At 54.2% G+C, this 25,928-nt stretch overlaps 1 protein-coding gene across 1 annotated transcript; it reads left to right on the forward strand.

The window, feature by feature from the left end:
* Window positions 1-25,269, forward strand: Sult4a1 (sulfotransferase family 4A member 1). The gene is made up of 7 exons (XM_055627263.1): window positions 1-218; window positions 10,842-10,972; window positions 12,404-12,484; window positions 12,868-12,994; window positions 16,269-16,363; window positions 21,851-21,989; window positions 24,558-25,269. The coding sequence occupies exons 1-7, from the start codon at window positions 50-52 to the stop codon at window positions 24,668-24,670; spliced, it is 855 nt and encodes a 284-aa protein (XP_055483238.1). The 5' UTR covers window positions 1-49; the 3' UTR covers window positions 24,671-25,269.
* The last annotated feature ends 659 nt before the right edge of the window (window positions 25,270-25,928 follow it).

Here is a 25,928-nt window from a genome sequence, read left to right on the forward strand (position 1 = left end):
GGCGCCGTGACGTCACGCCCTGGAGCTGCGGGCCGGGCCGGGCGGCGGCATGGCGGAGAGCGAAGCGGAGACCCCGGGAACCCCGGGCGAGTTCGAGAGCAAGTACTTCGAGTTCCATGGCGTGCGGCTGCCTCCCTTCTGCCGCGGGAAGATGGAGGACATCGCCGACTTCCCGGTGCGGCCCAGCGACGTGTGGATCGTCACCTACCCCAAGTCTGGTGAGCCGGGGGCCCCGCGCCGCGCCCGGCGGCCGCGCCGCTGTGTGACCTTGGGCAGGTCGCTCAACCTCTCTGTGTCCCACGTCCTGGCCGGCTCCCCGTGCGGTGGCGGGCGGCGGGGGCGGCGGTCGCGCCTCCAGCGGGGGCTCCGTGGGGGAGGGGTCCGGCCTCCGCTGCCCCTGTAGCCTGGTTTATGGGCTGTCTCTGTCACCAGGGCGGGACCCGAGCACCCGGGTCCCCAGCAGCCGTGCAAGGTTAGAGCTTCTAGGCAGAGGCACAGAGAGGGGAGGAGGCTTGTCCAAGGTCAGCTGGGCTGGGATCTGAGCCTCCCAGCTGTCCAGGCCTGGTGTGGAGATGGCCGTGTGGTGCCTTTTCTGGGGTCGGTGGGAACAAGCCAAGCTGGCTCTCTCGTTCGCTCGTGCGCTGTGCCTGGAGGGCGTCCTTGTGACCACAGTCCTGCAGGCTGAGGGTAGTTGGGAAGGTGGCTGTCCGTCACCCCGGGGTATCCGAGCAGGCGCTGACAGGAGAAGATGTAAGCAGGGTGTCACCCAGGGTGCATAGTCCCGGTTGGCAGGACAGTTGTCTGGCATCTTCGCCCCAGATGGGGATGCAAAGGCCCTGGGGTCGAGTCGAGTCCAAATGCAGGCACTGACCCACCACCGCGTGTGCAGCCGGCTGGGCTGTCCTGGAAGAGGCATGGCAGGAGATGGGCAGGAGTGACCGAGGCTGGAAACACCCTACGACCTCATTCCGGCCTTAAATCCCCGCTGGCCTGAGCTAGGATTGGCTTTCAGAGAATTCTCTATGTACTGGTCACCGCGCTCGGCGGTCCCCAGCTGGGTCTGTGGCTGTGTCTGGTGTCACCTCTTTTGGACCCGTGCCTGGGGTGAACCCAGGGCCTTGAGGCCTTATGCTCCGTGTATGCTCTGCCACTCAGCTCTATACCCAGCCTCAGGGCGGCTGTACTGTCCTCGATACAAAGTGTATGAATGTGCAAAGATTCCCCACCTGGGCCCTGGGAATTGTGGGAGACTTGGTTCTCAGAGCCCTTAGGACCAGGGGTTGTGGCTGTGGTTGTGGCAGAGCTAACTCGAGAGAGGGACTGAGGTGTGAGTTACTGGAAAGGGCTGAGGAGGAACTTTGGCTTGGAGTACCTGGGGGAGTGGCCAGGGTAGAGGCCTAGCTATGAACTTGGGAGTTTGTTGAGTGTTAGAGGCATCCAGTGCTGGGGCCTGGTGTTTTCTGATGAGCTTCCTGGACACTGCACAGAGGAGTTAGATGGGAAACATGTGTGTGCTCATGAGTGTGTGCGTGCTTGTGTGAATATTTTGAGACAGGGTCTCTCTGCGTACCCCAGGCTGGCCTTGAGTTTTCACTCTCCCTGCTTCAGCCTTCCATTGCTGGAATTGGGGTGGATTATCACAGTCTCCCCATAGGGCACCCACATTTATTTATTCATTCATTTATTTATTTTGCTGTTTGAGACAAGGTCTCATGTAGTACAGGCTGGCCTTGAATTTGCTATGTAGCTGAGGCTAGCCTTGAACTCCTGATCTTCCTGTCTCAGCCTCTCAAATGCCGGGGTTACAGGAATCTTCCACACCACCCCTGGCTGGATGCTGGGTAAGAGCCACTCACGTCTTATGTGTGTCACACGCCCCAAGTGCAGAGAGAAGCACAGGCCGGAGTTGGTGTAAAAGTGTTACAGGCCCTTTCGCGGCAAAGAGACACCAGAGGTGGCTCAGGGACTCCAATTCTGCCCTCCCCACCACATCCTGGGAGCTGCCTTCCTGAAATGGACCATCCCATGGCCTGGTGGCTCTTGCTGTCTCTCTTTGCCCCTGCCCACTCCCTGTCCCATTCGCCTCAAAGCCGACATGCTAGAGCACAGGTATGCTCGGAAGAACCAGGAAACCATCTCCAGGCTCTGTGCTGGCTTGGCACCTGAACCTCTCCCAGGTTTGAGTAGGGCAGGGTGGGTCCCCACAGCCCAGGTGGGGATGGTGGCTCTGGTAGGCACCTGTGTGGCCGGTTCTAGGCTGAGGTGAGTGCCCCTGGCTCTGCTGGTAGGAAAGCCTACTTTTCAGAAGTCAGGTGACCATCCCCGGGTCACTCTGGGGTCAGTGCCTCAGCACCAACATCGCTGCTGCAGGTGCCAGTGCCATGCCCAGGGTGCTTTGTGAGTGATGGTATTGGGGTTGCTTACCTCATCTCCCAGAGAGGAGCCACTGTCAGGGGTGAGCCTGGCTGCCCCCAGCCCTCCTGGCACTTCCTGGACCCAGTGACCTCCAGGGCTGAGAGTCTGGGCCTGACAGTGGGGCTGGCGTCCTGGGGAATAGCCCAGCATGAACCAGGTATCGGAGTGGCCTCAGCTAGGAGAGGGGAGGAACCAGAACCAGAGAAGGGCAGCCTCTGTGGCCTTCTGCCCAGCCTCCAGGGCCCTTGGAGAGACAGGGTGGACGTATCTCAGGCCCTTTGCCTCTGAGAGAGAAGTGGGCGTCCCTGGCAGCTTCTTCCCTCCTGCCTCCTCAGTGCTTGGGGGGCATGGAGGCTATTGCTATTTGTTCTTTTAACCTCTGCCTCCTTAAGGGAAGAGCTGGCTCAGGGCTGAGGCCCCAGCACCTTCATGCATCAAGGAGCCACCCACCTCAGCGTCAGGGCCCCCCAGTGCCTGAAGGGCAGAGTCTGTGATCCTAGCTAGGGGACAGTTTCCAGTCTGTGTAAGCTGGACTTGGAACCAGCTCATGTGTCTGCAGGGTGCCCAGGCTTGGGTACCAAGCCATTCAACTCCCACCTCCTTCTGGCTTTGGAATGAGCAGCCCAGCCCGGGGAGACCATCTCAGTGGTAGCAACATAGAGAACAGTTGTAGAAGTCTGTATTGGCCACGGTGGACCCCATGGTTCTGCCAGGGTGACAGCTGAGTGGCTGGGTTCCACCTGTGTCCTCCAGGCCTTCAGGAGGCCCCTGGTATCCCCACTTGCCCTTCGTTCTTCTTTCAGGAGCATCTGCCCAATGTTTTCTACTTTGTGCTATTTCAGGGATGCATGCTTCACTCCATGAGGTCCTGAACTCTGCTTAGGGCTTGCAAGGTGGCATCAGCCACCTCCTGAGCAGTGGGGTGTCCTCCACCTGAGTGAGTGCCCTCTTGGAGAGTAGGAGTTTGGCACTGTGGGAAAACTGAGGCCCAGAGGAGCGGTGTCTTTCCTTGGGTCCTAGAGTCATTAGAGTGCCGGATGTCCTGGTGTGCTTTCTCTTGTGATAAAATACTCTTTGAGCAAAGCAGCTTGGAGGAGGGAGGGGTTTACTGGACTTGCTATTTCCCAATCTATCACTGAGGGAAGTCAGGATAGGAATCTGAGACCGGAGCCTAGGCTGGAAGCGTGGAGGAACACTGCTGGCTGTGTTCCTGGCTCCTCCTGGCTCATGCTTTTTAGCTAGTTTTCTCACACAGTCCAGGACCACCTGCCTAGAGATGGTGCTGCCCCAAATGGCCAGGGTGGGTCCACATCGAAACCATCCCTCTGTGACATGCCACAGTGCCACAGGCCTGTGTGAGCTGGGCGGTTCTTTGAGATCTCTCCCTGATGAGGTCTGTAGGCCGTGCCGAGTTAACAACCGAAGCAGATTAGCACACTGGGCACCAGGGCTCCAGGTTCTTGGCATTTCTGTAGTGTGGCAAAGTGATGGGGCCCAGTGCGGCACAGCCACCGGTGTTGCCTGAACAGAAGGAGCTTGAACAGGAGTCTGCTTGGTGACCAGAGCTGCCATCTCCTCTTGGGGCCAAGTGAGATCCTGGTCACCGAAAAGGATGCCCAATGGGTATGGGACCCCCTCCTGTCTCCCAGGCCGAGGGGGAAGCTGAACTTCCACATCACAGGTGGAATGTGTCCCAGGGCTTCCTGTTCATCTCACCTTGGCCCAATCCCCAGCCTGGAGAAGAGAGCTCTGCAACAGCCAGCAAGGATGGTGCTCTTCGGGGCAGATGGAACACAGTGACGGACCAGGAGTGATGGAAAGCTGAGAGCCCGTGTGGGCAGTAGGGGTCTGGAAGATCAGGCTTGCCTGGCCAGGTGTTGATTAAAGATGGGGAGGGCAGTTTCACTGCAGAGCCCTGGGAATCGGTGAGGTGGTCACCGCATGGGGGTTTCTTTGGGGTTGCTGACTGTAAAAGCCTATGGATTGTGGATGTAGGACACAGGCGGACGCTGGGCACAGTCCTTGTTAGCAGCGGGGGTCAGGTGGATGGAACCCCCTGAGAAGTGAGGTTCCCAGCCCCATCTGTCCTTGACAGGATACCTGGGTTCAGGCCCCACACCAGAGTTTGGAGGTCTCCATCTTTGGGAACGTGGACACCAGTAAGAACTCATCTGTGGGATAGTAGAGACCCATCGGGAACAGAAATGACGGTCCTCTCGAGGGAAATGGACGGACCTTGTCAGACCGCCTGTCCGTGGCTCTGCCTACCTGTCCTTGTGTGTGTTTGTGTCTCTGTCTCGTGCCACTCCACCCCACCCCAATCTCATGAGTGCACACACTCCTTGGCCTCCCATCCCCTAGCTGCTTCTGCCTCCCATTCTCACCCGGGAGGTTCCCAGCTCAGGTACCGTGTGGGATATTGGTTCTCAACCTGTGGGTCGCGACCCTCCAGAAGGATCATATATCTGTGTTACGATTCATAACAGTAGCAAAATTACAGCTATGAAGTAGCGATAAAATAATTGTATGGTTGGACAGCACAACATGAGGAACTGTATTCAAGGTCGCAGTGTTAGACCACTGCTGAAGGATGACAGAGACCCACAGACACTTAAGTGGAGGAAGAAAAGACAAAGGAGTGTCCTAAGTGTCCCCTCCCATGCCTTGATGGCTTCTGTCCTCAGAGACTGAGGGTGATACCTCCTCAGAGAAAGCAGCGTGGAGGAGGGATTGGAGGGAGTGCTTTGAGCTCCAGGAAGTTTTCAAGTCGAAGAGTTGGGATGGTAAGCGTTGGGCGGTGGGGTCTAGCTGAGGAAATGGCTACGAAGTAGAAGAGTTTGTAGAAAATGATGTAGTAGAAAATGATGTCAAATAGCAGGAATGGACAGGAAGGTTAACATCAGCTCCAGAAGGGAGAGCAGAGAGAGAGGGGCAGACATGGCTGACAAGATCATGGCTTTCAGAACCCAGGCTGTGAGACCCGCAGCATCAGGCTCAGACTGAGTGACCCCATGGGTGGGCTGGTGAAGGGCAGCGCCGCTCCACTGCTGGATGATGTGGATGCCAAGATCATGGTTCTGGGAAGTGGCCTGCGACACCAGAACAGTGGACACCAGAACAGCAGCGGCACTTTCAGCCTCTAAGATCTGGCTTGAGCTGCTGGTCCTGTACTGGAGACATTTGAGATCTGAGGAAGCAGAGAGGAGAGAGCCAGCCAGGAAGAAGCATGGATCTGAGGTGGAAGAGATTCCAGGGAGACAGCTGTGTAGTGTGCTTCAGGGTCAGGTCACCATGTGGGACCAGTGATGTGAGTGACAGGGTCATGTCCCCAAGAGATACGGTGATTTCCTGGTCTAATTTCATTTACTCACAGCCAAGCATGTCTGAAAGCATTTCTACAGAGCAAGGAAGAATTAAGACTCCCTCTTAACCTCCCTCCCTCCCTTCTTCTCTCCCTCTTTGTTTCCTTCCCTCTCTTTCCATCCTTCTGAGACAAGGTCCTACCTACACACACACACACACACACACACCAGGAACATGTATGCACACTTACACAAAGTATTCTGAGAGTGAGAGGGACCATATTTATATAACTTTTCATACAGAATATTGTTATGGTTGTTTTTTTTTGTTTGTTTGTTTTTATTTTTGTTTTGAGTCAGGGTTTCTCTGTGTATCCCTGGCCAGCCTGGGGCTCACTCTGTAGATCAGGCTGGGTTCAGACTCAGAGATCCACCTGCCTCTGTCTCTGCCTCTACTGCTGGAATTAAAGGCGTGCACAACCGTGCCAGGCTGCATAGGCTACCCTTAATCCCGAACTGCAGGTGAACTTTATCGTAAATGTGTATTAGAGAAAAAGCATGCTTTGTAAAGCTCAGTGGTGTTCCCAGCCTCGGATGCCCGCTGGGGCTTTGAATGCACCCCTGTGGGCAAAGGTGTCCACTGCCAACAGAGCCAAGGGTGCCCAGGTCTCTCACTACCAGGGAATGTTTGTTAGATCTGAGTTAATGGTTGTAGGAAATCAGACACACACAGGCAGGAAAACCAAGGTACTGAATGAGACGGGACACGTGATCGCTACATGGTGGGTGTACCTGACATGGAACAGGCAGAGATATGTCCCCAAGAAGTACAGTGTTGAGGCTTTCTGGGAGGGGGGAGGGATGTGTCGAAGTATGTGTGAAGGTCAGTAGCTCATTTGAGACACACAGGCCGTGAATGGTAACACGTTACCTGGAGGTTGGCTGGGAGAACCGGCTGAGCCTTTGCCCCTGGGAGTGGGGTCTTCGGGAGGAGATGGGGTGTTCTGTCATGCATTCCAATGTACTTTGGTTGGTCGGACTAGGTAGCAGTGTGGCTTTGGTGAATGATATAAATGAAAATAAAAAGGCCCATCCTCGGGAACCTGGTGGTGCTGGCCCTGCTCTGATTGGCCCTGTCTATACAGTGAAGAATCCTGTCTCCAGAGTTCTGGGGGAGATTTTGCTGGTCTCCTTGGGTCTGTTGAGAGGCCGTATCCCAGATTCCTGAATTCCAGAGACTTTCTTTTTTTTTTTTTTCACTTTTTTAGGTTTTTTTATTTTGAATTTTATTTTTTTCTTATCAGTTACATTTTATGCACTTCAGCTAGGACTGAGGTCAGGGTGTCCTGTCAACCACCACCAGGGCATTGGTGCTTTGCCTCTCAGGCTTTGGCCATGTCAGTGGAGTGAGCTTCAGATGATGGCATTGGTCCACCAACACACAGAGCCAGTGGAGAAGCCTGGCTGCTTTCCCAATCGACAGCTGTTTCCCCTGCAGATTGTATGTGTTGGGGTGCAGCAGGCTGGTTGCTCAGGGCAACTTCTTTTATGTATTTCAAGGTGGCCTCCCAGTGGCCACCATAGCAGCATGAAGGCCTGTTGGGACTTCCCTGCTCCTCTGCCCTGCTGCTCTTGTCCCTAAGTACTTATAGGTGTTTGGCTCCAGCCCCTGGTCTTGTTCTTTCCCAGCTCTGATGTGGTCTTAACTGCCACTCTGCACTTGGGGACCCATTGAGAGAGAGGTGCCTTTCTACCCTGCCCCCGAGGCCCAGGGTTTGTGGCTAGGAGAGCCACACAGGCTCTCATCCTGGAGCTCTCCCATCCTGTTAGCCTGCTGTTGAGGGTGACGTGAAGCTACGGCGTCGTGTCCTCATGCATGGCTGTCCCACCTGGGAGGGTGCCCACAATCTGAATACTCAAGGTTTCTCAGCCTCTGAGCAGCCTTGGCCTGAGCAGGTCACTTGCTGGTCCTTGTCTTCCATCGAAGGGAGGTTTTGCCTCCTTTATTTCTAAAACGTAATAGCTTTACTTACTCTTAACAAATTTTATGCAAGTATAAAATGTACTCGTTGTAATATCCATCCTCTGTTTCCTACTCCAGATCCCCCTGGGCCCCTCGATACCTCCCCCTCCCAAAAACACAGCTTTTGAATAAATAACCCCTGAGCCTAATCAGTGCTGCCGGTGTGAGCATGGCTGGCTGGCGGGGGGCCAGCTGCTTCGGCTGTTTCTAGCACGAATACATAGTGGAGGTAAGGGTGGACTTGTGGATGGAGGTGATTTTGAAATACAGCTCAGGTCTGTTTGTGACATGGACCTATGTGGGCTGAAGGCAGGATACAGCACATTAAAAATAGACGGTGAAGATGGCCAGGAGAGACCCATTTTAGGGCCTTTCTTGGAAGCTAGCTGAGCCTGAGTGGACAGGGCTCACCAGGACAGACAGGCAGGCTGGCCTCACCAGGGTGTGTGGTTTGTGGCCTTGTTACTTTCTGGCCTTCCAACCTCATTTGTGTGTGTGTGAGAGAGAGAGAGAAAGAGAGAGAGAGCGAGAGAGAGCCCTTCCTTCTCCAGCTGTGGTCTAGGACTAACTGTGTGACTGGAAAACCATTGTGTTGCTGCGTGCTGGTCACTTCCTCCCTGGTATCCTTGCCCCCTGGTACCTCAGCTGCGCCCGTCCATCCTGCCTGCTCAGTGTGTGAGCTATGTCCAGGTGGCAGGTCCTTAGAGGATGAATGGACCACTGAAACACCCTGGCTTTCTGTCTACAGCTAAGATCTGGAGGCGGGTATGTGAATCCTGGGTTGTTGGCACAGCAGAAAGAGCATGAAGGACAGGCCAGCAGGCCTTTGCTGATGGCTGCATTGAGGAGATAAATAGAGGGAGAAGGCAGGGAGAAAGGGCTCTTACGAAAGAAAAGATATTGAGGAAATGAGGAAGCCACCTCTCCCTCCCCGCCCCCGTAATGTCTTGAGTTTTAATTTTTCTTTTTTTCTTGGAACGCACTCTGTAGACCAGGCTGGCCTCGAACTGAGTGATGCACCTGCCTCTGCCTCCAAATGCTGGGATTCAAGACGTGCACCACCACCTGGCCTTTTTTTTTTTTTTTCCCCTTCCTTTAAGACAGTGCCTTTTCTGTAACTCAGGTGGCCTCCAACTCAATCCTTCTGCCTCAGTCTCCTGAGTGCTGGATTATAGATGTGTGTGTGTGTGTGTGTGTGTGTGTGTGTGTGTGTGAGAGAGAGAGAGAGAGAGAGAGACTAGACCTGGTTTAAGTTCTCACTTTTACAAGGTGCAAAGCCCCTTGGGAGGAGATGGGCAGTGTGATGTGGCTTCCCCGGCTGTGCTACCTTGAAAGCAAGACAGAGGTGTGCACCGGCCTGCAGCCGAAAGACAGGTGTGGTCCTCGGAAGAAGTGCTTCAGGCATGAGGACAGCCTTACTGCTGGTAGGAAGGGTCAGACCTGTGGTGGGACAGGGTTTGCCGAGGTGTGAGGCAGGCGAGGCTGTCTGGTGTGGATTGCTGAGGCGTTGGAGAGAGGCTGTGAATGAGACTCCACCTCCACAGGTCTCGTGGGATGTACCCATTACCCACAAGGCCTGGCTTCCTGTGGGTGGGACTTCCTGGGTCCACCTTGGGAATGCTGGAGAGGAAGGGACAGCTCTAGGGACCAAAGCTCAAAGTGAAGGGGCAGTGTGACCAGCTGTGTCTCTCTCTTCTTTGAGTTCATGGGAAGTACCTGCTCCCATGTCCTGGGAACTGGAGGCCACAGAGGCTGGAGAGCAGCAGCCAGGCCTCTGGCCTCCCTAGGCTCCTTGCTGACCATTGGCTGGCTGGCTTGCCTGGCCCTGGGACCCCAGCTCGGACTGTGTGCCCAGCAGAGCCCAGGCAGCCTGCTGGCCGTGAATCATGCTCAGGGACTGGTGTGTGGTGGGTGGTGCCAGGCTTAGCATGGTCGAGGTGCAGTGAGGGTGTGGATGGTAGCCTGTGCTGCGAGTGTCTGAAGCCTCTGAGGAGGCAGGCTTTGGGGGTGGCAGTACTGAAGCTACATAAGAATCTTCGTTCGTGAGGAGGGAGCAGGGAGAGGGAAGGCTAGGCCTGGACCTTTTGTTTCTGGGCCTTGTGAAAAATGCGAAGCTGTGGAAGTCACTTAGGTTGGAGACAGTGGGCCCTGGGACTGAGAGGATGGATGGTCCCCAGATCCAGCAGGGCACCCATTTATGGCACAATGCTCTGGGGGGATGGGGGCTTACTCATACCTTAGCCCTGTGGGCCACTGTGCCTGTCTCCTGGTGGGTTTCTCTCTGCATTGCGTGACTCACGAGCAGGCTCACATCTGCCCTTGGCCTTGGCTGTCTCCTGCTATCATGGGGAGCAGGCTGCTGCGGGCGGAAGTGGTTTCTGTCTCTGTGTGGACCCACCTTCCACACGCCTCCCATGAGATGTGGTGAGAGGTCTGTGATGTGGGTCCCCTCTGTGTCTCTGACTGAGCGACCACTCCTGTGGCGGCTCCTGGTCTCACCTCTTGTCACCTCAGTTCATTTGGCAAATAAATAGTCACACCATGGTGTTGCTGGTCCTGGGCTGTTCTTACCTTGGGTATCGTATGTGTGTCCTTCCTTGTCACTTTCCCATCGTGCACCCTTGTCGTGTTTTCAGGGCTTTTGAGTGTTTCATGAATGCCTGTTCGCTTGTTGCCCTCCACGTGTTCCTGGAGCACGAGCTGCATGTGTGCTTAGCTTAGTAGTCATGGGGCAGAAGATGAAGGAATCAGTTGGCGGCTGAGGTCACGCCCTTTACCCCTGAGCTTGGTCACTTCTGAATCCAGTGGAAAGTTCAGCCCTTGGAAGCCTTAGTTGAGAGCAGTCCCCGCCAGAGCCTGCAAGTGGCAGGCACACCCTGCTAGCTTTCCCGGCTGTCCTGCCCCAGAGGAAAGCTGCCGGCTGGGTACTGGCAGTGGTGGTGGGCTCAGGGCGGATGCCCAGTCTTGGGCTCACTCTCAGTCCGTCTCCAGGTGCCTCTTGCTTGCTGGGCTCTGTGTCCGCTTCTCAGGCAGCGGGAGTGACGTTGACTGTAGGCTGGCCCAGTGGCTTCCTCTGAGCAGCCTTTCCCGACTCTCCACAGGTACAAGCTTGCTGCAGGAGGTGGTCTACTTGGTGAGCCAGGGCGCTGACCCTGATGAAATTGGCCTGATGAACATCGATGAGCAGTTGCCAGTGCTGGAGTACCCACAGCCCGGTCTGGACATCATCAAGGTACCCATGTGACCCCTTCCTTAGTTAACACCTGCTTGGTAACAGCAGCTTCTCAAGGAGTCATGGGAGCTCATGAGGACATCTGAGGGCCTCCAGGCAGTTCTAGCTAGCCAGGAGGGAGAAACTGACAGGTCTGAGGCCTTGACTGTGACCCTGTGCCTGTCAGGTGCAGCTGACTAATGTCAGCAGCAGTGAGTCTGCAAGGTGGGGAGGAAATAAACAGATGCCTTTGGTTAGAGACTGAGGGACCACCAGTAGGAAAGCAGGTCCCAGCCCCCTCCCTCATCCATCAAGGGAGCTGGAAAAGACAGGTTTAAATAAAATCTTTGCTATCAAGAGTGATATAAGCCTCATGTAGTGGCTTCTACCTATCGCCCCAGAACTGGGGTGTCAGAGGCAGGAGGATGACAGGAGTTTGAGGCCATCTCGGGCTGCGTGATGAAATCCTTTCTCAACAGTAAGAGGCTTTACGCATTCTGCCCCTTTGAGGTAGCTAGACCTTTCTTTCCATTCCATCTCCTGCTACTGCTGCAACTCAAGCCATGCAGCCCTCGCCTCACGCACCCTCTCAGGGATCTATCTCCGAGAGCCCCACTCCATGTGTCACGGCAACAGATCCCTCCTGCCCTTGGTGAGCTTGCTTCAGACTGTATCTGCCACCCAGAGGTTACTCTCCCAGCTGCAGTCTGTGCCGGTCAAGCTGACGCCCCTCAAGGGCACACCGGCAGGCTGGCGCTGCTCCGGCGTGAGGTACAGTAATGAGCTGACAGTTCCCACCTGGTAGGGCAGGAAGTCGTCATGGTGACTACCGAGTAGGGGACAGCGGATCATGCAGCCGAAGACAACTAAAGAATGTCCAGAAGGATGAGAGGAACAGAGGGCACTGAGACGCATGCTCCAAGGGGAAGCTGACAGGATAAAAAGGGCTGAAGGAAATTTGCTGCCCATGATGCCCTGGGCTGCTGTGAGGTCACAGTCGAGGGCAGCCGGAAGCTTTAAAGCTGGACACCCCTATGTTCTTACAGGCACTATTTTATGCCTGTGTTTTGTGTTTCCCCTGCCCCGTAGACCCTTCCTAATTCTCAGCCATTCAGACAAAACCCCTATAGCCACAAGAGATCAACTCTTCAGGTGGAGGACAAGGATTCTCATTACAACACCTGGGGTCCAGCCAGCTGTGTCCAGGTCCAGATGGCTCAAGTAGGGAGTTGGCTAGAGCGTGTATTTGGTCCTGCTTCATCAGGATCCTTCCAGACCTGTTAGAAAGGCCGAGGGAGGGAAGAGGTAGGGGTGTGTGTGTGTGTTTGTGTGTGTGTGTGTGTGTGTGTGTGCGTGTGCGTGCATGTGCAATCGTGAGTGTCTGTCTGTGTGTGTGCGCATATAAATGTGTACTCACATACGTGAACATGATAGCCATAAATCTTCCTGCAGGAACTGACGTCTCCCCGACTCATCAAGAGCCACCTCCCCTATCGCTTTCTGCCCTCTGACCTCCACAATGGGGACTCCAAGGTAACCTATCCCCATCTCCCACCCCCATTTCCTCCTGTAAGTGCCACTACCCCTGGCCCAGGGTCTGTCTTGGATCATGTCTTCGGCGCTTCCTCCATGCTTACCAGGGAGTGTGGCGGGGATGTTCTCAAACAGTTGGACATTTGAGGATGGGGTTCCCTTTGTCTGCTGCTCTTGTCTCTGTCCTCAGTCCCAAAGTCCCCAGGCCCCCAGCCCTCACTGGGGCGTCTGTCTCCTACCGATGACAGTCTAAAGCATTTACAGTGGGACAGTCACTGTATTCCTCCTGCGCACTCAGCCTGTGGGCCAGAGCACATCAGTGCTAGGAATGAACCAGGGAACCCCTGGAGGGGGGGACCTACCCACCGTTCTGCCGCCCGCAGGTCATCTACATGGCCCGCAACCCCAAGGACCTGGTGGTGTCCTACTACCAATTCCACCGCTCACTGAGGACCATGAGCTACCGAGGCACCTTCCAAGAGTTCTGTCGGCGGTTCATGAACGACAAATGTAAGTGCCAGCGCCTGTGCGTGCCCTAACCTTATAAACAGCAGCCAGTGCCTGGCATTCCGGGGAGGTGCTGTGTGTAACGGCACCTCACCTTTGCGAGCCCGCTGTGCCGCTGTGCCGATGGGGTTTGAGTTACCACCACAGCTTGAGGCTGGGGAGCTGTGGATCTTTGAGGTGCAGATCCTGGGACTGCCTCTTCCCACTCCCCTCCACCCTGAGGGCTCTGGGCTCTCCAGTGTATGCACCTGTCCTTCCTGCCTAGGTTCTTAAGGAGGTGAGAATGAAAACTGTGAACTCGGAGGCTCAGATCTCTAGGCTGTGAATGGTATCCACCGATTGGTGTGAAGGCTGCTACTGGGTGTGAATTATCACATGGGTGGACTTCAAGGGCTGGCAGTGACTGGCAAAGCAGGATGTGCTGGGATGTATACTTTCTGTTGGCTCCTCCCTGCCTGGAGTAGGAGATGCATGACCTTTCACCCCACCCCACCCCACTTCTAGGAAGTTGGGGACCATAGGAGGAAGTAGCCCTCTCTCCCTCCTGCCTCTCTTTCTTTACCCTGCAGGCCCCCTGTCTCCTTAGAGCCCTGGTAGCAGTTCCTCTTTGGCTGTGTTCCTACCTCCCCCAGTTGCCCCCACCCCTGACACCCCCGTGGGGTCTTGTGACTGACCACAGTGTGGCATGCACCCAGTCATGGGAAAGGGGTTATGCTCCACGTTCATTAGTCCACACTGAGACTGTCCTCGCCCTGGGTCAGAAAATACATTAACTGCTCATGGCGTGGCTCATGGCGCAGGGAGGGGAGGGTCCTGCAGGGAGATTGTGAGGCAAGGTGAGAATAGAGTGTATAACAGTAAAACCTCAAGTGCTGAAGGCCTGAGGGCAGCCCCCAGGAGTTTCCTCCCCAGGCTATGGTGCAGACAAGGCCCTGTAGAGCAGGCTGCAGCAGGCACACGGGCTTGCCTGCAACTGGAAACCCGCAGGGGCTGAGAGGGCTTTCTTATGTTAAACATGGCTACAGCCATGCCCCATGTCCAGAGCTGGGTCCCATCTGTGGTATGAAACTGCAGGACCTGTTCCCCAGGGTCCGTGGGCCTGCTGCAGGACCCTCACCTGGCTTCTTCCCCCCTGTGTACTATTGGGGTGCCCCTTGCAGTCTCCGATGTGTTTGAACAGCCCCTTCTAGCTCATGGCATCATACCCTCCAGTCCTGGCCCCCATTCTTGCCTCATCGGTGTATGGGAACAGCACCACAGTGACAGCAGGGATCTGCCACATTCAGCTCGGTGCACTCTCAGCCAGAGCTGTTAAAACCTGTCCTGGCACAGGTCTCCCTGTTCACAGTGCAAAGCCCCAGGTTCAAGGCCATTCACTCTGGCCTGTATCCTATTTAAAACGTGTGACTTGGTGGGTGCTCACTTCCCTCGCTCTGCTCTTAGCCACTCAGTGTTCACAACGGGGTGATCCTTCCTTCCCTGTCCAAAGCTCAAAAAAAGTGGCCGCTAAGAGAAGGGGCATTAAAATGACATTATTTCCTAGCCAGCATGGTGGCACAGGGCTATAATCCTAGCTGCTTGGGAATGAGACAGGAGGCTTGCAGGCTCAAGGCCTGCCTGAATTCTGACTTCAGGGGTAGCCCAGCCAACTTAATGAGGGCTTGTCTCCACATGAAAGGTAGTAAGGGAGCCAGGGAGGCAGGCACACTTGCCTGGCATGTCAGGCTTGGGCTTGTTGTCCCCAGTACTGGACAGAGCAGAGGACAGTTAGTGGCTGGAGACTCTAGGTCTGGGGTTAAAGGCTATCCAGGTCAAGTGACAAGTGTGTGGAGCCTCTGGACAGGGTCACTGATATAGTATGTGGACAGTCTTCCTTTGACACAAGCACACGGGAGATAGTGTGTGGACAGGGTCACTTGACAGATGCTGTGTTGGCAGTGCTCTGTGGACAGACAGTGACCTGTGCACTTGGGGACTCCAAAGGTGGGCTTTTCCTAGGCCAGGGCTATGACATCCTGCAGGCCCTGGGTAAGTGTCTTCATGGTCTCAGCACAGAGAGGCACGGAGAGAAGCAGGTCGTGGCAGGGCCCCTTCTCTGGAGGCCCACTTCCCATTAGCACACAACGCATCTCTGTCCACTGCGACCCCAGGTACAGAGGCAATGGTGCTCTTGGTACCTCTAGTAGCAGTCAGCATGCCTTGCTTGGTTCGTGGTCCTGGCTGTCCTTCCTTGTGCAGTGTCTTCGTGACCCAGTGCAGTCCAGGCCATCCGGAAGTCCTGGGCCTTCTTTGGGAGTTGGGGAGAGTCCTCCCATTTTTTTACTGGGCTGCCTGCCTTCCTCCTGCCCCAGGACTTCATCTGCCTGGACTCAGGTGACCACATGGATCCAGATCAGGGTCCAGGCTCCCATGGCATTTGACCTATTGTGACCTGGCCTGCCACTGTCCTTTCCTGAAACTCAGCTCTATAAAGTGAACAGATTTGCTGAGAGGAGTTTGCAGAGGTCAGCCAGGCGTGTCTGTGCAGCTCCATTTTACCCCAGTACAACTCCTTCCCCGGGGAGCTTGCAGGTGGCCTGGAAGGTAGAGCGACGTTTCTGCCCCTGCTTCTCATGCAGTTGGTCCCTCCCTGCTGCTCAGAAGGGTTCAGGCACCTGTACAGTGTCACATTGAGTCCCACTCTGGAACCTTCACGGAAGTGTGGCCTGAAGATCATCACGGGGCACCTCAGTCAAAGAGACGGGTCACGTTGGAGCTCGTTACTAGGAATGCTGTGGCACAGCTTGCAGAGTGGGCTGAGTCCTCTCTTCAGACCTGAGGTGCTCTGGCCAGGCAAGGCCGTGCTGTGGCACATGCTGCCGCTGTGACAGCACAGAGCTCCCAACTCTCTTTAGGTTTCACTGAGAACACCTAGAGTCAGCCAGAAGTCATGGGGTAGGACCTTGTTCTGGAACTATCTTAGAGTCTCACATGCCCCATCCTACTCTGCCTGCTCCTTCGTCCTGATTTCTCTGGGCATTTTTCTCTATTGGCACTAGTGTGTATACCAAATCCTGCTGGGCTTTGCCAGGGTCTTCAGGGCATCCATACTCAGGCTGGGTAGGAGTGAAGGAGCGTTGTCAGGAGCAGAAGGGGGCGAGGGCCTTTAATGCTTTTTTCCTCGTAGGAGACCCTGCAGTTTCCTTCACCACAGCAGGGCAGGAGCAGGGCATCCTGCGGGGGCGAGGTTGCCTGTGCGGTTCCCGCCCCAGCTGTGACCCTTTCCCTCTTTCCACAGTGGGCTACGGTTCCTGGTTTGAGCACGTTCAGGAATTCTGGGAACATCGCATGGACGCAAACGTACTCTTCCTCAAGTATGAAGACATGCACCGGGTGAGTAGTCACGGGAGCGCGGCCCACCCTGCCAGGAGACGCTGTCCGTGGTGCTGCAGCTGTCCGTGGTGCTGGGGCTCTTTGGTGCCAGCACCCTATAGAGGCATCGGAAGGATCTGCACAATTCCTTTCTTGCCCAGGGTTGCCTGTGGGCCACAGAGGAGACTGGGGCTCAAGTCCCTGGTCCAGCACATGGCCTCTGTTGGGACAGGCTGGTCCCCAATGACATCGTGGAAAGCCTGTTTCTTGGCTGTTTTGTCTTAACAACAGAAGCAGGACCTCGGCCATTCTCATGTTCTGTGTCCTTATTGTCACCGTGGTGATGGTGTGAGACAGTATGCTGAGGTAGCTGAGTCACTTTGCCTTCTGCATCAGCTTTTGGGATGCTGGTGAGCTTGTGTGTTGCTCTGTGGCGCCCCCTCCCTGTCTCTCCTGGGTGCTCAGGGAAGGAGGTTAGCATTGGCTAGTGTGGAAGTCTTGCTGTGTGCAGGGTAGGGTTGTAGGTGTGGGGAACGCTCAGCATGTGAGCATATTGTCTTGATAGCTGCATTACCTCCTGGGGTCTCCACTGCCATGCATGGATGTCCTGATCTCTCTCTTTCTCAGTTTTTGGAGACAGAGTTCCTTTGTATGGCCCTGGCTATCCTGGAACTAGCTCTGTAGACCGGGCTGGCTTCAAATTCAGAGATCTGCGTGCCTCTGCCTCCAGAGAGCCGTGCATAGTGGCTCACACCTTTAACCCCAGCACTCAGGAAGGCAGAGGCAGGTGGATCTCTGTGAGTTCAAGACCAGCCTGGTCTATGAAGCAAGTCCAGGACAGCCAAGGCTACACAGAAAAACAAAAAATAAACAAACAAGAAGCATGTGCCACCCCTGGCCAGGGCCAAGAGCACACCTGCCCTTGACCTCTCTCCCCTGTCAATATCTTACCCTCATCTTCACTTCACTGCAAACCCTCCCCATCCTGTGTCGCACCTTTTGTTGCCCTTGCTCCACAACGTCTAAGCTGCTCTGTCATGGTTCCCAGTGGTTCCCTACTGTGTTATGATGAGTAATAGTTATTGGGTCCCTGTACCCTACCCTTCTAATGGCATTTGACATGACCCTGCCCTTCCTCATTTGGCTGTGGAGATGCCACTGTCATCTCTCCTCACTCCCTTCTCTCAGATTTATTTTTATGTTAGTGTTTTTGTTTTGTTTTGTTTTGCCTGCATGTATATATGTGTATACCATGTACATGTCAGTGTCCAAAGAGGTCAGAAGAGGGTATTGGATCTGGAACTAGAGTTAGGAATGATTGTGAGCCACCGTGTTTATGCTGGAAAACAAGAGCACCAAGTGCTTTTAACCTCTGAGCTGTCTCTCCAGGCCTCAGTCTTGGCCTTGTTTTTCATCTCTTCTTCTGTTCACTCCCCTGTGGTCTCACTCCTTTACTAGGTTTTGAGCACCCACTGGCTGTGGGTACCCCAAGACATGTCTGTGTGGTCATCAAAGGGAGACCTAAGATTCAATGCACCCAAACCAGCCATTACTGTCTAAGTGAGAGAGTAGCCTGCAGGGTGGAGACACCTACCCCCCTTCCACAAGAAAACTGTGGTGTGGAGAGTCAAAGGCCTGTGAAGGTCTCTTGCTGGAGCAGGGTAAGCTGATTCCTCACAGCACAGTCCCTAAGGGTGCACAGGCCTGGGCTGCAGGAAGCCAGGCTCAAGTGTTCTCTGGAGGTCCTGAACCAGGGAGACCAGGGCCAAGCCGTGCTGCCCACTGCACCTGGGGAGAGGGGATGCGATGGTTAGTGGGAGGGCCTGGAGCAGAGGTCAGAGAGATTGGAGATGATATTGGAGAGGGCGGTAGCCCTGCCTAATGTGGACTTGGACATGACCTTGGAAGTCTGATTAGGAACATGTTGAAGAAGGTCCTGAGGAGCTCACGAAGGGGCCTCAGTGATGATGGCTCCTGTGCACAAGGAAGGACTGAGTAGAGATTGGGGTGTTGTGGTATCATTCATCTCCAAGTACCCTGTCCTGGACTGTCCCCTCTGCACTGACCCTGGGCTGGGCTGTGCCACATATCTACCACCTGGTGAGACCCAGCTGTCCTGCTGAGAAAGCTGCAGGGGGCACAGCAGGCACCAAGCTGGCCAGCTTCACTAACTGCTGCTGGTGGCTGAAGATCTTAGGTAGTGACTCTGCTCTTTAACCCCCTACCCACACACACTACCAGGAAGATTCCAGATGGCCTGGAGGCCCAAGTGTGCAGAGAACCACAGGGGTTGGGGGTGCGTTTCAGCCCACACTTTTAGAGGACTCTGTCCAGAGTCTGTGATTTGTTGACTCTGGCCCAGTGGTGGGGTGGGAGTATGCTCCAGGGGTCAGTTACCCTATGGAGATCAGGAAGCCAAAGGGGACCAGAGGATAGGGATTCCTTTAAAAGGAAAAAGCCTCCCCTAGAGGCCACTTTCTTCAGCAAGGCCAGGCCTTGTGAGGTTTCTACTGCTTCCAAAAGCAGCACCACCAGCTTGGGACCAGGCTTCAGCACCGGGACCTGAGGGGGACAGTTTAGTCAAACACATGGCTGTTGTTTGCTTTTTAAAAACATTTTATTTTTATTGTTAAATAATATACATACATACATATACATATGGGGTGTGTGTGCACATGAGTGCAGGTGCTCATGGCAGCCAGCAGAGGGCATTAGATCCCCTGAGGCTAGAATTATAGGAAGTTGTGAACTGTCCTACACAGGTACAGGTGCCTGAACTCCAGTCTTCTGGAAGAGCAGTATGTGTGCCTAATGACTGTGCCATCTCTTCACCTTCCTACTGTTTAGGTTCCATCAGTATCATCCCAAAGATGCAGCTTATAACAAGAGCTCCCTGAGAGGGTACACTCACCCATATCCAGCCACTGAAGTCAGTTGATTTTTGTGTCTAATTGGCATTGCTGATTTTTCCAGAAACCTGTAGTTACTGATGTCTTTGATGGAGATTAGAATGCTAAAATGATGATGATGGTTGTTTTGTTTGTTTATTTGTTTGTTTTTTACTCTTTTTTTTTTGAGACAGGGTTTCTCTGTGTATCCCTGGCTGTCCTGGAACTTGCTTTGTAGACCATGTTGGCCTCAAACTCAGAGAACTGCCTGCCTCTGCCAGAGTGTGGAGATTAAAGGCATGTACCATCATGCCCTACCTGAGATTACATTCAAAAAAATTTCAAACTTTTTGTTTTAAGTGTATGGGTGTTTTGATTACATGTATGTACCACAGGTAAGCAGTACCCACAGAGGCCAAAAGAGGGTTTCAGATCCCCCAGACTGGAGTTATATAGGCAGTTGTGATCCACCATATGGGTGCTGGGAATCGAACCTCTGGAAGAACAGCAAGCTCTCTTAACCACTGAGCCACCCCTCCAGCTCCTAATGTTGCATTTTTAGGAATGCATGTTCTCATCTTACTGTAGAAAAGTAGCTATGAGAGAACACCTGCGTTTTCATATTGTGGATTAAGTGGGTGTACTCTTGTCTTGTTGTTACAGGCAAAGCTGTGTGCTCCCATGGTTCCACTTTTCGTGTGTGCATAAGTGTGTGTATGTGTGTGTGTACGTACACGTACTTGTGTGTTCATGTTAAGGGTATGTTCATTGTACTATGTATTTGGAGCCCACCTGACAACCCCGGGTCCTCACTCTCCATCTTCTGTTTGAGACAGGGTCCTGTTCTTGGCGGTGGATGCCAGGCCGGCTTGCGCCGTGAGCTGGCAGGGCTCCTCCTGCCTCTGCCTCCCATCTCTCTGTGGCAGCGTGGGCATTGCAAATGCATGCTACTGCATCTGGCTTTAATCAGATCCTGGGGATCTGGACTCAGGCCCTCATACCTGTGTAGCAAATGTTTTCCTCTCTGGGATACCTTCCCACCAGCAGCCCCTCATCTCTCCCTTAGGCCTTCAGCTGCCCCACTGCTGCTAGTCCTGTCTTGGTGGCCTGTGTGCCCAGGTGCCCCAAGTAAAGTTCCCCTTCACCCTCACAGTCTCCCTGAATGGTAGCCTCTCACAAATGGGGCTCCCCTGATAATGACAGGTGACCAGCCAGCACTCGGTTCCTAGTTATGAGTGGGAAGCAAGCTCAGATGAGTGAGGTTTACAGTTTGGCCTGGTAACCACCCTACAGTCTCCTTTAACAGGAGTCTCAATGCAGAAGCAGTCCTTCCTCCAAGAAAGGCATTGCATGGATGCCGAGCTGCCCAGAGCAGTCCCGCAGAGCACCCCAGCCATCCACCTGTCTGTCTGTCTGTCTGCTGCAGTCCTTTCCCTGAGCGGTTTCTTCTGAGGGCTGGTTTTACTTCTCTCTTGTTCTTTTTCCTTTATAAGTGCTAGGGTCAGTAAAAGTGGGTTCTTATTTTCTCTGTGTTTGCTCTGACAACTGTGATTCGCATAACCCATCGTGTCATTCCTGTGCGTGGGACCTTGGGGCTGTGTACCTCCCCGCTCCCGGGAGATGAGGCAGCTAGCAGTGGGAACAGCAGGATCAAGGCTGCTGGGTGGGTGCTGCAGGGACCCACAGAGGAGCAGACACTTCCGGTACAGCCCGTTGAAGTTCAAAACGTTGATTAACCAGAGTGTGCCTCAACCTCGCACAGCTTTAGGGATTGGCCTGACTGGGGTGATGGAGCATGGACAGACGCACATACAGAAAGTCTGGGGTCAGTTGGGATCAGGTGCGCTTAGGCAGGAGTGCACACCAGCTGCTCAGAAACTCATTTGGTTTATTGTGTACAGCTGAACAAGGAGGCTGGCTTAGCTAATCTTGGGAGGGGTCTCTGTAGGGATTCGGTATCAGGACATAAACCTCTAGAGAGGAGACGAAAGAGCTTCCAGAGTCTTCCTAATGTTTGACCAAGGCAGCTGCCAGCGGGCTGTCGGGGTCTTGGGAGTGACAGTTCAGGGATCTCGCTGGGAATCGGTGGTAACCTCAGCGTTTCCCAGGGAGAACATGGCTGCTGTGGGGAGCCGTGGCATGCCGGCTCCAGCTATGTTCCGACTTCAGTTGTTGGCACTGTGGTGCCCATAAACGGTTCTTTGTCCAGTGAGCGACTTAGTAGGGCTTATTTTCCTCAGTCCATCTTCCTGCGTGTGAGGTGGGTGGGGCACAGGCCACCTCTGGGTGCAGAGGATTTCAGAAGCTGGGTGGCAGCTAGCTCTTGCCATTGTTGGGACAGTCTCTGTTGTTGCTGTTTGTAAATGAGCCACAGCTCTCAAGACCTCTTACCTGTATCCCCATAACCCCCTCTTTTTTCCCAGACCTGTGGGTTCGAATCCCAGACTTGCAAGTTTTGAATTGAGAGCCCCCAATCAGCATGTTAACCTCCTGGCTGATTTGCAGACTGGTCCCGCCTGAGCCCTGAGGAAGGAAGCCATGAGTATAGTGCCCAGATCAGCCCTGTGCCCTGGAATGCTACCTCTGAAGAGCTGCTCTGCTCTCTGTCCTTATCTTTCAGGACCTGGTGACCATGGTGGAGCAGCTGGCCAGATTCCTGGGGGTGTCGTGTGACAAGGCCCAGCTGGAGTCCCTGATTGAGCACTGCCACCAGCTGGTGGATCAGTGCTGCAATGCGGAGGCCCTGCCCGTGGGCCGGGGTATGTGTCCCCTCCGTCCCCCACGCTTGGGTCTACCTAGGACCTTCTGGACTAATTTTTCTCTGGGAAGCTCACTTGCTGGCTGGCCAGTGCCTATTGAGGGCGCAGTGCTCCAGGAGTCGGGCACAGTCTGCCCGCCTGCACACGTGATGCTTGCTGGAGTTCAAAGGGGCAGCAGGTTGCTGGGACTGGCTCAGGCTCTGGGCAAGGTATGTTCACGCAGAGCCCTTCCCACTGGCTCAAGTCAAATGCCCACAGAGGAGACCCAAGGCAGGGCGGTGGTGCCAGGGCGTTTTGATATGTAGGGCAGGCCACTGACTTGGCAGCCTTCCTTCTGGTGGCTGTGAGTCATGAGCTGTGGAAGATGGATCCTATGTGAGGAGATGCCTTCTTCCCTCCCCTGCCTGGAGGATGCTGACCAAGGGAGGGGCTTCCTGGTTCCAGGGGCACACACGACACATGGCCTAGCCTGAAGGGCAGCCAAGCATCGGTAATGAGAGCCAGGGCACTGTGGACGTGGCCCAGTTAGATGTGGGACACCTTGGTAGCAGGAAGCAGTTGGTGGGCAGGCAGACTTAGGGGGTGACATTCCAGACAGGAGTGCCCCCGAGGCCACTGAGTCAGTTTCCCGGTTCCTCGGGGGCATGTGTTAGCTGCTGCTCGGTGGGGCAGCTCAGGTGCTGAACTCTCAGGATGTTTCAGAGCAGTGCCCATGCTCCGTAAGTCAACCCTAGGTAAGTATGGTCTAGGTCTGAAGCCAGCTGCCAGCAGTGTCACCTGGAAACTTCCAGAGGGTGAGGAGCTGTGAGGAGAGATCTTGAGGACTTTGGGTGGTGCCCAAAGTGGGGAGAGAAGATGAGCCTGATTGCGGCCTAGCTGCCTTCGGGTCTGCGTCTTCTATCAGTCCCACAGCAGCTATGGCTTCCAGGCTTTCCTCCGCATCACAGCATCGCAGTTGCTAGGGCCCAAAGGCAGTTGCTAGGGAGCTAGTACACAGGGCCTTTCAGAAGAAGGCCGAACCCTGCTCCTCCAGAGAGCAGCTCAGCAACCCGCACCCCTTGTCCCTTGGCGGCGTCTTCACAGACACTTATTATTTCGAGTTTATTTGTCATTCTTCAGTTTTGCTTTCACTGTATTTTGTTAACCCTGTCCGTGACTGCCTCCTCAGCCCTCTTTTGGTTTTCGCGTGGTGAGTGAGTGTGTAGCGCGCCAGGTCACGTGTGCTCTGCTGCGTGCCCCCACACTCTGTCAGAGGCGTTTGCTCTGTGCTGGCCTTAGTTTTGGTTTTATTTCAGTTCTGTGGTTTTGTTTTCTTTTAGCACATTGACTCTTTACTCAGAAGATCGCCTTGAGGTGGCGAGGATGCAGGGGCTCGGGGAGCCGGCTGCATTGCTTAAATTTGGTTCATGTCACAGCATAAATTGTCTTGATTCCAAATCCTAAACCAGGTGGGTGACTCCTCTGACAAACTCTCAGCTGGGAAAAAAAAACAAAAACAAAAAACAAAAAAACAATCCTGATAAAATATATTTATAGTCTGGTTGGTCTAGAAGCTTCTAAATTGGTCCCTTTGGTATCCTTTGAGGGTGGCAAGAACGATTCTATTTTACTTCTCCAAACCCGACAGATGAGGTCTCATTACCAAAGAGAAAGTCCTGCCTCGTCCGTAGGTTTAGCCCAGCTACCATAGGGCATAGGCCGCAGATCTGAGGCCCTGGCGGGACAAATGCTTTGGTGAAGACCTAAGCAAGGCTATCGGTTGCAGATGGCAGTTCTAACCTCAGAGTTGTCCTTCCTGTCAGCCCCCCTTATTTAAAACCACAAAGCCAGCAGTGCGTGCCTGCTGGCCACTCCTTGGAATACAGACTCCTAATTCTCCCCTGGCTGTGGGCAGACACATGCTGGAGTCGAGGGGCAGAATTCTTGTGTGTGACGCATTTTATACCTAGCCTGGAAAGCAAGCTCAAGTCCTCCCCAACCTTATTTATTTATTTATGTATTTATGTACTATTTATTTATTTATTTATTTATTTATTTATTTATTTATTTAATGTTAGGCTTCTAGAAAGCTCTACCACTGATGGTTTCAGGAGAACTTCCTTATTGTCCTTTGGCTTCTTTGTTTGTTTGTTTTTTCTTTTTCAAATTCTTCAGAGATAACTGATCTGCCAGCAGCACTTGGTGCTGTGGACCTGTGAGTACCCAGCCCACAGTACTTCCTCTCTGGCAGGCTTATGGCAAGAGCACCTGCCCTGGTAGGTTCCGGGAGCTAGCCTGGAACAGGAGGTGAAGTCCCTCTCAGACCACAGGTGTCCGTGGGATGCCTGGGGCAAGTTGACAGAAGGCAGCAGTAGCAAGGCTTCCCTCCAGAGTTAGGGAAGCTGGTTCCGGTCAAGCCCCAGTACAAGCCGGGCTCCTGTGTCCTAGCTCAGGTGGCCCATGCCACCCAGCAGGCCAAGTTCGGATGGGTCTAGGAACAAACCTGGAAGCTTCCAGATCCATCCCCGAGGCTCCCTTTTGTTCCGAAACCGGTGGATACAGCCAGCTCTACTCTGGTCTGTGTTGCAGGGAGAGTCGGGCTGTGGAAGGACATCTTCACTGTCTCCATGAATGAGAAGTTCGATCTAGTATATAAACAGAAGATGGGGAAGTGTGACCTCACGTTTGACTTTTATTTATAATACCAGAAACCACAAACTTGCATGCTCACGGTCCCCAGATGCTCCACTCGCTAAAAGTCCTGTTTGCGTTCATTTATTCCTTGCTGGACACACTCCGGAAGCCGCGTGGAAACAGCAGGGGATGAGCCCGATGGAGAGAGCGGAGGAGGGTGACGAGGCTGTCCGAAGCGGCCGCCTGGCCTGTAGCGTTTGAGTCTCCACGTGGTGGCCATGCCACACGCACAGGCAGCGAGAACGGCTACCCTGCACCCCATGTTATTTATCCACTGTATTTTATAGCGCTTTTCACTGGAAATCTAAATAAATCTCTGCCAACCAAATGCAAGGGGAAGCAGGAGCGAGCAGTGCCGGATGGTAGGAAGCTCTCAGGGTTCGCTGTAGTTTTTGTAGTCTTTTCTCTAGGCACAGCCATTCCACCTTGTTCTGAGATCAAAGGACAGGTTAGGGGGTCACATGACGGTGGGGGTGGGTCCCAGAGAGGCGGGTCTAGCCTGTGGAATTCCGTCTTCTGGAACCATTCTGGCACCAAACCAGGACCTGTCCCAGGCCGTTCTCAGCAACACCACCAGTGGGCAGCTCTCTGAGCCCAGTACAGAAGAGTCCAAGGAACGTTCCAGAAAGGAAGCTGGCTGGAGGCTGCAGGTGGCATCTGAAAGCGTCGATGGTGTGTGAAGAGTCCCCACAGACACCAGACTGCACCAAGAATTAGTTTCTGCCACAGCCTTCTCTTGTCCCCCAAGGCAGTGACTGACACATTCCTGATGGCAAGAGGACATAGTATGGTTCTAAAATCCCTAGTCGCTATCACTTGTGTTCCGGCTGTGCCAAGGGTGCCAAGCCAAGGTTCTCACACCCAGGACACCCGGTCTGCAGGTTGAATGTCCTCCATACAGATAGGATTATCAAGCCTACGTGTTTGAGCGCGCACCTCAGCCCTCGGGGTGTTTGAGGGATCAGTGGTCCCATGTGGTACACCTCCCCCCTCCACCCCGCAACACACACCTGCTCTGTCTTCCCTACAACTCCCCCAAACACACACCTGCTCTGTCTTCTGGCTCAACTTTGGCTCAAGCAATGACCAGGTGAGAGGTGGACCAGCAGGTTGCTGTTTGAGGGGGACCAACTCCGTTCTGTTCCTTACCGGGTTGGTGGTGGGAGGCTCCGGCTGTGGGAGGGGCCTGCTGTGGGCGGTCTCTGAAGCAGGTCTGGTTGTAGCTGGTGTTACGCTGTCCAGGGAAAAGCTTGCGTGGGCCGGATG

This window comes from Psammomys obesus, unplaced genomic scaffold (genome assembly GCF_907164565.1).
Source record: "Psammomys obesus unplaced genomic scaffold, mPsaObe1.curated_primary_1811, whole genome shotgun sequence".
Taxonomy (NCBI): Eukaryota; Metazoa; Chordata; class Mammalia; order Rodentia; family Muridae; genus Psammomys; species Psammomys obesus.

Coding starts and splice junctions, on each gene's coding strand:
- Sult4a1 (XM_055627263.1), top strand. CDS start 50: ATGGCGGAGAGCGAAGCGGAGACCCCGGGAACCCCGGGCGAGTTCGAG. Junction 219..10,841: donor CGTCACCTACCCCAAGTCTG/GTGAGCCGGGGG, acceptor GACTCTCCACAG/GTACAAGCTTGCTGCAGGAG. Junction 16,364..21,850: donor AGTATGAAGACATGCACCGG/GTGAGTAGTCAC, acceptor CTTATCTTTCAG/GACCTGGTGACCATGGTGGA.